This window comes from Neofelis nebulosa, chromosome 7, assembly GCF_028018385.1.
Source record: "Neofelis nebulosa isolate mNeoNeb1 chromosome 7, mNeoNeb1.pri, whole genome shotgun sequence".
NCBI classification, from domain to species: Eukaryota; Metazoa; Chordata; class Mammalia; order Carnivora; family Felidae; genus Neofelis; species Neofelis nebulosa.
In genome coordinates, this window is record NC_080788.1 from 45,128,904 (window position 1) to 45,140,410 (window position 11,507).

General features: G+C 44.5%; 1 protein-coding gene across 3 annotated transcripts in view; it reads left to right on the forward strand.

Annotated features, from left to right (window-relative positions):
* The window catches only part of ANXA2 (annexin A2), a 44,133-nt gene extending 39,274 nt beyond the window's left edge, over positions 1-4,859 (forward strand). For all 3 annotated transcript variants that reach the window (XM_058737534.1, XM_058737532.1, XM_058737533.1), the window contains 5 exons: positions 603-696; positions 1,274-1,369; positions 1,828-1,886; positions 2,972-3,094; positions 4,500-4,859. In XM_058737534.1, coding sequence (XP_058593517.1) covers positions 603-696; positions 1,274-1,369; positions 1,828-1,886; positions 2,972-3,094; positions 4,500-4,559 — 432 coding nt within the window. In that variant the 3' untranslated portion in view covers positions 4,560-4,859. The remainder of the gene's footprint in view (positions 1-602; positions 697-1,273; positions 1,370-1,827; positions 1,887-2,971; positions 3,095-4,499) is intronic.
* Positions 4,860-11,507: the final 6,648 nt, after the last annotated feature.

Consider the following 11,507-nt stretch of genomic DNA (forward strand, 5'->3'; position numbering starts at 1 on the left):
GGTTTTTACATGAAGTGACAGAGGTTAGGTTTTACAACCCCCAGGTGGTGGGTGGTCACTTAATGAGTATCTTAACCTTGAATGAATCTTTCTTCTTCCCTCCTTGCCATTCTTAGCATGATTTGTAGCCCCTAAATTTCCCAGAAACTAAAAATGAGACTTTCTGAGTCTCTAAGAAGCATGGGTATAGGTACCTGATCTGTAACTGTCTTCAGCAGACAACCATTAGCTTATTTGCCATCCAAAGTACCAAAGGAATGAGGGCTGGATGTACTAATGAACATTTGCTTGTCCTTCTGAGTAGGAATAGAAGCTCTTGGTTCTCCCTTTGGCATTCAAGGAAATCGATGTGTACGGCACCCACCTCACAAATAATCTAGTCTCATACTTTGTGCCTAGTGAAGACTTGATTAAGACTTTTGACCCTTTAAAAAGAAAAACTTTTGACTTAAATACTACATTGCTGCCTGTGTCTTCAGTGCAACTGTCCTTTCTCATTTGGCATTTTCAGTGTATAGGTTTTTGGGGTTTTTTTGCATGACAGTTTTTATGACCTTACTCTGGACCACATAGTCAACTTTCCTGGTTGGTTGTGCTTGTAGGACCTCTATGATGCTGGAGTGAAGAGGAAAGGAACAGACGTGCCCAAGTGGATCAGCATCATGACCGAGCGGAGTGTGTGTCACCTCCAGAAAGGTGGGTGCTGTGCTGAGGAGGTCCTAGAGCCTCGGGATGGTCCTCTCAGCCAGGCCTGCTGGTTATGTGTGTTGGGGTGTGGGTCTGCCAGAACAAAGTTCACTCTCTACTTTGTACCCCATAATCTCACTCATTTTTCCATCACCAAGTCCATTGGCCCTTCCCTTCCATTTTGGATCCTTCTTTCTCCTATTTTCCATGTTTGGTGCTGTATCTTGCTGCCCCTTCTTGTCTAGGATCATTTTATCATGCTGTATTTGTTGAAGGAAATGGACTTTCCTGGGCACTATGTACTGTTACTCGTTGCTTCCAAATAGAAGGCTCCACTCAGAGCTGAAGATGGTCAAAAAATGTGGTCTGGCCGTGCCATTCAGGACAGTGCCATTCAGTACAGCTGTCCCAGGTCAACCGGTGCAGGGTCCGCTCTGGTCCATCACGGCAACCCCTAACCCTCTAAGATGCTGTGATCATCCTCATTTGTTTGTTTATTTTTATCATGGTGCGTAACCATGTGAGTGATCATTGACAGCTTTGATCAGCCGCTCTGTTCTAGTAATAATTTTTTGTTTTTCCTTAGTGTTTGACAGGTACAAGAGCTACAGCCCTTATGACATGCTGGAGAGCATCAAGAAGGAGGTCAAAGGAGACCTGGAAAATGCTTTCCTGAACCTGGGTGAGCATGTGGCTCTCCCCTCCCATCCATAGTGGACATCAGCTTTCAGTAAACTGCCATAGCAGAAGTAACAAGTGGCCATCCTGTTAATTCAAGTGTGTTTGGGAGGTGTGACTCCTTTAGATGACTTGGGTAGTTGTATAATCTTCACTGAAGAAATTTAAGGTATGAAACTGAGGGACGCTTACGTTGGTAGAGCGAGGAGTTGCCCAGGAAGAATAAAATAACAACAAAAGGGGCCCTGTTGGGGAAACTCACATATCCTGTAGCCCTCAAGATCCCCTGGTTTAAAATCACCATGGAGCCGAGTTTCAGAGGAGCCCAGGTTTTCCCTTAGTGTTTCCCATTTTTCAGCCTGTTCCTGTTACATTAGGTCATCTTATTTGTGGCTCGGGGTCAGGGCCTCACTCCTCCCTGGTGAGGAGAGGGGTAGCTGACCCCTTTTCTTCACTCCACAGTCCAGTGCATTCAGAACAAGCCGCTGTATTTTGCTGACCGACTGTACGACTCCATGAAGGTAAGGGCAGCCAGCTGAGGGGTCCATGTTTCCACAGTGGGCTTTTCTTCTTTTGTGCCCCGAACTATAAGTCTCCTTGACTAGTGGCTGGTGAAAGGGACACTGCTGTCTGGGTGCAGGAATGTACTAGTCAGCTGTGGTTGTATCGGACAGGTGAGAAAACCACAAGTCAGTCTTCTCTGTCTCTCTCTCCTACCTTCTTGAACGTGTGTTTGTGCGCAGGTAGAAAATAAAGTACCAGATGGTAATCGTGTCTGACAACTGCTCAGACTTCTCAGTGATGGTCTTCCATTACCCCAGAGCAAAGACAGGCAAGGAAGGGAGAGATTATTAAGCAACCCACTGTGCAGGAGACATTGTGCTACTTACTTGATCTTAAATCATTACCAAAAAGTCCATTTGGCCTGTGACATATTCTTTACAGATCAGGAGGCTGAAGCTCAGAAAGCTTTAACTAGCCTGAAATAACGTAGCTAGATTTGAACTTAGGTCTGTCCGACTCTAAAGGCGGCCCCACGACTGTCTCTTCCCACAATCCCATCCCATTTTCTGCGCCTCAGATGTCCCTTGTGCTTTCCACCTTCCTGGCCCTCCCACTCCTTCCTGCATCATCCCTTGCCCACACCACCTCTCCCATCTCTCCTAGGGTTTTGGTCAGATAGGACATGTTCCTCAGTGCCTCTGGTCTGAGACTCTGAAAGTAAATTCTGTGGTCTTTATTGTTTACACCATTCACATTGGCACAGAGCCACAGTGAAAGTGTGGTGGCCTGTGTTCTCTAAGCGCCGAGAGCCAGGAGCTGTTTGTTACATATGTAAACTCTCACACTTACTAAACTGAACCATGCAGTAGTTAATGCTCCGTACACGTTTATTGAATGCGCAAAGTGGGGGTTTGTGCTGATGTCATCCTGGAGTGTTTGAAATTCCAAGATGCTCATTTTTCTTAAAGGAGTAGTTTCATCGTTACCTTTGCACTTTCTTAAAGGGCAGCCTCAAGAACCCAGATGAGTTCCATGTGCAAGAAAACTTACTGGATTAATGTTGTCAGTGAATTGTAACTTGGAACATGTACTTGACTTTCAGGGCAAGGGGACTCGCGACAAAGTCCTGATTAGAATCATGGTCTCTCGCAGTGAAGTGGACATGTTGAAAATTAGGTCTGAATTCAAGAGGAAGTACGGCAAGTCCCTGTACTACTGCATCCAGGTAAGCCCCGTGGTGACGTGTTGGCCCTTCCTGGCCATCTAGAAGGCCCTGGAGCCCCAGGCTGGTGTCCTGTCAGAATTATGACAGAATGGTGGTTTTCTAATTCACTGGGGAAGAGGTGCTAGTCCTCAGGTATCAGCGGTTTATTTAGAAAGTGCCATTAACGATTTGTCCTAGAATCTTATAGAGACAGGCAAATATTTTACACTTCCCACATCTGCTGTTCTACAGTGATAATTGGTGTTCATGACAATGATCCTGCAAGACTTGCTGACATCCTCCTGAAGAGCCCGAGATCAATTAAATGTTGCATTTTATGCAGTTGACCCTTAAACAGCACAGGTTTGAACTGCACTGGTTGAAAATCAATAGATTTTTTTCAATAAATACAGTGCAGTACTGTAAATGTATTTTCCTTCTGATTTTCTTAATATTTCCATTTCTAAAGCTTACTTTATTGTAAGAATACGGTATATCATACATATGACATACAAAATGTGTGTTAATGTTTATGTTGCAGGTATGGTTTCTGGTCAACAGTAGGCTATTATTAGTAGTTAAGTTTTGGGGGGGAGTCAAAAGTTATATGAGGATTTTTGTCAGCACGGGGCAGGGGCGAGAGTTGGTGCCCCTGACTTTGGCCTTGTTAAAGGGTCAACTGTTTCCATTTTTTGAAAATCCTCTGTGATAGGCCTGGCAACATTTGGTTACACAGAACTTCCATCTCCCATCAATTCAGTCTCTCTATTTTGGAGAGACGGAGCATTTGCATGCAAGGAGTGGCTGCACACACATCAGCCCCCTGGCGTGTCCTTCAGACAGGCGTTGCAGCCCCCCTTTCCTGCAAATTTCAAAGGCATGTCCGTGGTTACAAAGGATGAATTTTGAGCTGGGTTTGGTACACCCAGGTTTGTTAGGGCACGTGTTTAAAGTTTAGGGACCAATGAGCCCATTAGTAATCATTTCCTCACTTCACTAGCTTATTCCCACGTGGCCTTAAGAATCCTGGAAACAGCACGGTGAGGCAGGAAAGTACCTCTCTTCTCTGGAGGCACGCAGGCCAGAGAGAAAAGTGGTGGTGCATACAGGACCTCACTGCAGTAAGAGCAGGCTGGGTTCTGTGGGTCTGGTTCCTCGCTGTGTTAATCCCTACTACCTCACATTCTCTCTGCCCTCGCAGTAGTCACGTCACTTGACGCCCCCCCCCCCCCCCCACCTAGTTTCAGACCCCCTGAGGGTCTGCTGATGATGGTTTGGGTCTTTGTGCCTGGACAGGTCCCTCAGAGTCTTGTCTTTGTTGCTGCTCAGGGAGGCTCTCTATGCGTTGAGACTGCTTGTATGTTGTTGCAGACCTCGGGTCCTTTTGCCGATACTGAATTTCTTTTTTCTCCTCGGCCATTTATAGCAAGACACGAAGGGCGACTACCAGAAAGCGCTGCTGTACCTGTGCGGTGGGGATGACTGAGCCCATGACAGCATGAGCGCCAGGAGCGGTGTTCCTTTGTTTTCAGCTAACAGTTCTAGAAAATAGCTCGTGACTAACAGCCCCCTTATGCTCATCCCTGCGAGGATGACGTTAGCATTGCCCCTTCCCCATCTTTATTTCAGTTGCCTAAGCATTGCCTGCCTCTCATGTCTAGTCTCTTTAGCCAAAGAAATGAACATTCCAAGGAGTTGGAAGTGAAGCCTATGATGTGAAACACTTTGCCTCTTGTGTACTGTGTCATAAACAGATGAATAAACTGAATTTTTACTTTATAAACAAGTACTCTGTGGACCTTGCTTTCAACTTAATTGTTTAGCAATCAAACACATGTAAAAACAAATAAAATAAGAAATAAAAATCAGACATGCATCAGGGCTGTATCGCTCAGCTGGTAAAGCTGTCCGCTAGAGGAATAAAGCTCTGGGACTCAGCTGTTTGATATGGTGGCCAGTATCCAGATGTGGCGATTTACATTTAAACTTATGTAAATGAAACACAATTAAAAATTCACTTCCTCAGTCACACTATCCACATTTCAAATGCTCGGTATCCACATGCGGTTAGCAGCCCATGTATTGGACAGCACAGGCAGAGAACATTTCCATTATAAGGGAAAATTCTACTGGGCAGCTCTTCATGCCCAGGGGATAATAGTACCTATGGGGAAAAACTTCCATCTGCTCATCTTCCTGCAGGTAAATTACATGAAAACAAATGATCAGTGATGGCCTCAAACTGGGAAGACGAGTGGGGTGGCATGGTGGGCTCTATTTAGCAAATATTGCAAATATATCTAAAGCCATTCGGACGTACAGAAATAAATAACGTTCTGTCTCAACCTCAAGGACTCACCTGTCAGTGAGTCAGGCTACAATATTCTTGGGAGGAGGTGTAACAAAAGTGGACTGAGAGCACAGAGAATAAAGTGATCGCTTTGGGGAGGATTGGGAAAGATGACCCAGAGGAGAAGGAAGCATTTGAGCTCTGCCTGAAAATCCAAGGTGAAGTTTTAACACAGGGAGAAAGCTCTCCACCGGATTCTTTTGGTTCTGCTAATGGCGAATAGGTGATTCGCACTAAAGGTACTATAGGCATAAAGACTTAGGGCAGAAAGAATTCTGTCTCCCCTACCTCCCGGCAGCCAGGGGTCATTCCTGGCACCACCTGGTTTCAGGTCTGCCCCCCTTTCATGGAAGGACTGCAGTAAACATGATGTGTGTCATTGTGTCTCATAATGTCAAGATGCTGTCCATGGGCTGCTAGCCCAGGACACTGTGGACGGCTTGCTCACCCAGGAACTTCCCCTAAGCTGGGAATAGGGCTGGAGGCAGAGGGACTTGATGGCTGTCCCCAAACCCTTACGCTGTATTTATTCCTCCTCCTTAGAGGATTCTGTGTCACCTGCTAATTCCTGAACCTGGCCGACACAGGACACAGTAGTCTGTGGGGACCGCAGGTAATGGCAATAAACAGGTAAAATGGCAAGTCAGACAGAATGTGGGGACTGGGGGTGCTGGAGAAATGAAGAAGGTCTGCCCCACTTTGAGCACTTCAAATTCCATTCAAATGACACTGTGTTGACCCAACAAAATATATCTGTGGCCTGAATGATTTGCCGTTTTGACCTTTGGCAAACTTGGGGTAGAAACTCAGGGTGGAGCATGGCTCTTGTGTGGCCCTTGATGTACCTGTAAGCCCACGACGCTATTTCTGAAAAAGGATGTGAGGCAAAAGTAGTGCCTTCTCAAATGTATCCATCTATGCATATTAGAATTGATGTTCAAGTCCTAAAATCTACGTTTCTGTGTGCTTGGGGCAGAGTTCAAGGAACTGCGTAAGAAGCAGGATGTTTACATTTAACCCTAAATTACGGTATTGAACTCAAAATTGATAGGGCTGGGCAGAAGCTGTCAGGAGCAATGTTTCATATTGAGAAGTATCTGGGCTTTGTTTCTTTCCATCATAAAGTGTGTTTCAGGCTGCAAGGGGGAAAGTGGTGGGAGAAGGTAAGGCTGTGCAGCCAGATTGTGGGAAGGCTTCTGCCCCCACCAGGCACCCTGGCCACTGGTCTGGCTGGTCGGATCCTCTAGCAGGCGTGAGGGAAAATTCAAAAGGCAGACTGGCACCGGAAAGGCTCTGGGAGAATTGTTCCAAACACCGCCCGCTGTCTCTCCCCTGTATGGAGCAATGGTTGTCCAATATCATCCAAAACTGACAGGGCACTTGGACTTTGGTCTCATACTCTTCCGGATTCCAGTCTGTCCTCGGTCAAGCTGTCCAAAGCATTTCTTGAAATAAAGAACCATCTGGAGATTTGAATAGTCTCCCAATTTTACTTTGTAAAGAGAAGGAAGAGAGCACCAGGCAGGCTTTAACATTTTGTCAGTTGATAATAAGAACTTTGATTTTATTCTTTGAGGAGTTAAAGCCAATGCATGTAGTATAGCCATGGAAACTTACTGAACTATGTGAACAAGAGGATGACTTTTTCCCCCTCTGACCTGTGTTGTGGAACTAGGCAAGGCTGTCACACCGCACAACTCCAGATGGCACCCTTCACGTCGTATACTATATGAATGGTATCTCCCTTTGAATTATGCAGTACACAACCTGAGTGGCCATACAGGACGGCCCTATATGGTGACCCTAGGCATGTGTAAGATGGCCCATTAGGTCTTTTGTCACAGAGTTGGCTTCCAGATTAAAGACAAATTTTATTTGGGAACAACTGGCTAAACCTCTGAAGGCCTCGATTTTGCCATACAGATTTTTCCAAACGGATCTTTGGATCCGTTTTATTGGGCTATACACGAGCGGCTCTGCATATGAATCTTCCCAGCATGCGAAGTTCCTGTAGTGTAAATTATTAGTAAAGATGGCTAAAACAGGGAAAACCTGACTCACAGAGTGGCTACATTTAGCAAGAAAAATGATTTGAGGACAGAACTCCTTTAAATCAATTTTTAGTCTTTAAATGACTCCAATCTCCAAGCGTCTCCCCGTGTTTTGACAAACGGCTTTGGCTTCTTATCCACATCAGTTTATTTGACCTCCTTTTTCCATCAACTACCAAAATGAAAACTCTGCTTCGAGAGAGAGAGAGGGTGCAATTTTAAACATCCCTTAGCAATGAGGCAGAACATGCTATAGCCATCAAGTTCTAGTTGTTCATTCTATTTATTGAGAAAAGCCTGTAGCCTGATTTCTTTTATGCGAGTACATTTGAGCAAGCAAAGTTTATAGAGATGACTTATCTCATTACATTAGAAGAGTGATTTGCTATCTCAGCATCTATAAGCAATTTTAACAGACATTTCTGGATGAAGAAAAGCTTTTGTAAATATATGCGAAAGACACGATTTCATCAAGCATTAAATTGGAGGTGCCCCGGAAAAATATTACATTTGTGCATTCAATTAGCTTGATTGTGGCTGAATTTTGTCCACTGAAGGCAGCATTTCTGCAGAAAAACAGAAGCAATCCCTACGTCAGCAGGTTTCCTAAAACAGAAAAGCACACTTTTCCCCCTTTGCAAGTCTTCTTTTGCATTTGTGCTCTTCCCAGCTATGCGTCCCTAATCAGGCTGCTTAGTCTTGTTCTCCACAGTAGAGTGCACGGGAAGAGTAAACCAGAAGCCACTTTATTTAGGTGAAATCCAAAACCAACAATTCCAACCTTAAATAGCGTGTACCCAGTCTAAATGCTCAGCAAGCCCTGGGCAAAAAGGGGGCTGGTCCAGATGGAGTTAAGTTCTCCAAACTTCCCTTCCTCGCTTTCTGCAGGGCCTCTCTCTCCTTTAGGGGCTGTTTAAACTTTTTTTTTTTTTTTTTTTTTTAATTTTTTTTTTTTCAACATTTTTTATTTATTTTTGGGACAGAGAGAGACAGAGCATGAACAGGGGAGGGGCAGAGAGAGAGGGAGACACAGAATCGGAAACAGGCTCCAGGCTCCGAGCCATCGGCCCAGAGCCCGACGCGGGGCTCGAACTCACGGACCGCGAGATCGTGACCTGGCTGAAGTCGGACGCTTAACCGACTGCGCCACCCAGGCGCCCCACGGGGCTGTTTAAACTTTAAACAGATGCTGTTTAAACTTTAGTATGGCTGTTAGCCCATGTCCCTTTCTTGGATGTGTGTTTATAGGGTCAGCCTTATCTTGGAATGAAAGCTTTTGTTTCCCTATCACAGGAAGGAGAGGAGTTACTAAGGAAATGGACAATGTTTGGGCACAAGAGGCCTTTCTTGGACCCCTAAAATCACAGTGAAGCAATGAGCTAAGTATTTGGGATATTCACCAGCCCTCCCCGCCTCCCCAGTTGGTAGTAGTTGAAGTACTGTAGTTGAACAACCAGCTTCCGTTAAGAAGAAACAAACCAGAAAAGACATAGTATGTCCCCTACCTGGCTGTGGGGTGGCTGTTATTTTTAAACAAGTGGTGATGACAAATGGAACTTTCCTAGCTTTAATCCATTATAGCCTAAGACTATCATACTTGCAAGTACATTTCTAAATATTAATTTAGGGATTAGGAAGGGTTTGAATCAGGAATTGAGAAATCTTTTCTTTCTTTCTCTCTCTTTCCTCTTTCTTTTTCTTTCTTTCTTTTTTCTTTCTTTCTTTCTTTCTTTCTTTCTTTCTTTCTTTCTTCTTCTTTCTTTCTTTCTTTCCTGTTTATTTTTTTATCTTGAGAGACGGGGAGAGAGAATCCCAAGCAGGCTCTGTGCAATCATCACAGAGCCCCATGCGGAGCTCAATCTCATGAACTTCAAGATCATGACCTAAGCCTAAATTAAGAGTCGGACACTTGACCGACTTAGCCATCCAGGCACCCTGAGAAATACTTCTGACAAGTTTTAGGTTTTTATGTCGGAGAGTTTGCCAGTTTTCAAATTTTACCATGGATTCTTGAGTTTTTGGAGAACCAACTTGGTCTTAATGGACCACATTTGTTCTAATAGATATGAACTCCTTTATGACTTAGAAAGATTTTTTTTTTAATTTTTTTTAACGTTTATTTATTTTTGAGACAGAGAGAGATCGAGCATGAACGGGGGAGGGTCAGAGAGAGGGAGACACAGAATCTGAAACAGGCTCCAGGCTCCGAGCTGTCAGCACAGAGCCCGACGCGGGGCTCGAACTCACGGACTGCGAGATCATGACCTGAGCCGAAGTCGGCCGCTCAACGGACTGAGCCACCCAGGCGCCCCAAGAAAGATTTTTAAAGTCTAGAGTTGAGCAGGTAATATGGGGCTTCAGTCACTGACTTATTCATTGGCTTACTAATTTAATCAACAGATCGACCTACTATGTGCTGATGATTGACCTAAGCCCTGGAGATTTAAGGAACAAGGCATCACTGACCATGTAGAATGAAAGGGCTGTGACTGAGGAAGGCACAGGTGAGGTACTTGGGGGTCCATAGTAGCTAATCCTCACCCAGGATGAAACATCTGAAGGTTTCTGGGACAGGCAATCCTCAAAGCAGGATTTATTTGCAGTAAAGGGGGTTGCAGTGTTTTTTACTGATGTACAGGAGGAATACACAGTAATTGTAGAAAGCTGGAAAATACAGAACAGTGTAAAGAAGAAAATCTGAATCACCTGCAACTTCAACCACAACCAATCATTGTTAACATTTTGGCAGGATGACCTATTTGAGAAGTAGGTCTTATTTCCTTGGCAGTAAGCACATCAGGAAAGAAAGAGACAATTTTTCCTCCTCCTCAAAAGGGAGAGCTGGCTTTAGGCAGTGAAAGTCTGGCTTTCTTTGCTGCAAGAGTTAAGTGGCTTTTGCTTTTTCAAAGTCGAGTTCAAGAAGATAGAGGCCTGGATTGTTCTGGGTGATGGTTCTGGATGAAAGGAAGAAGGAAGTAGCCTATCCCTTGGCCAGCTGGCTTTCCAGAGACTAAGCAGGACAGTGTTCAGGTGATAGGGATGGAACCTGGCCCCCACATAGTGCCTGAGTGTCCTGAGCTCTTATGGGGGATCAAAAACTGCCCATAACAGAATTGGCTATCTCTGGAAAGGTCTTAGTGGCTGGGCCTGGTGAATGAGGAATGAAGCCCTGCCCAATGTTGAAATCTTTTTTTCCAATCCTTACCTGATGCTATACCACTATCTTCTCAATCACCAGAATAGTCAGGGGTCCCTCCCTCCCTTCCTTCCTCCTTTCCTCCCTTCCTTCCTTCCTCCCTTCTTCCCTCCCTCCCTTCCTCCTTCCCTTCCTTCCTTCCTTCCTTTTATTTTATGATGTACAATATCTATCCCAGGTAAATCATACTAAGTATTCCTGACACTTCATAGCGCTAAATTTAGATATAACTTTGTACTTTGAAGACCCTAAGTTAGCTAAATTTTGTAAATCAGTAAGGAAAACAGGATCCTACTAGAGTCATAAAACATGAGAGGAAAACGAAGGATGTGCTCTGGATCTCATATTCCAGGTTGCTAGAAAAACAGGGAAACAACAGAAAGTGATTTCAGAGCATCAATTTAAAAAAAGAAAGATGTAGAATCAAAAATTTTCAGCTTGTCAGTGGGATTATGGCCAATTCTTTTATGTTTATTTTTTTTTTTACAGTTTATTTATTTATTTTGAGAAAGAGAGAGAAAGAATGGGAGAGAGCCTCAAGCAGGCTCTGCACTGACAGTGGGGCTCTAGCCCAGGAACCATGCGCTTATGACCTGAGCTGAAATCAAGATTCGGACTCAACTGACTGAACCACTCAGGTGCACTTGCCAGTTTTTAATTATGAGGTTTCCATGTAGTTACTATTTGACCTCTAATATTGACAAATACAGAGTAAGATAAGAAATGTTGGGGCATCTGTGTCGCTCAATCGTTTAAGCATCTGCCTTCAGCTTAGGTCATGATCTCACGGTTCGTGAGTTTGAGCCCCATGACTGGCTCTGTGCTGACAGCTCAGAA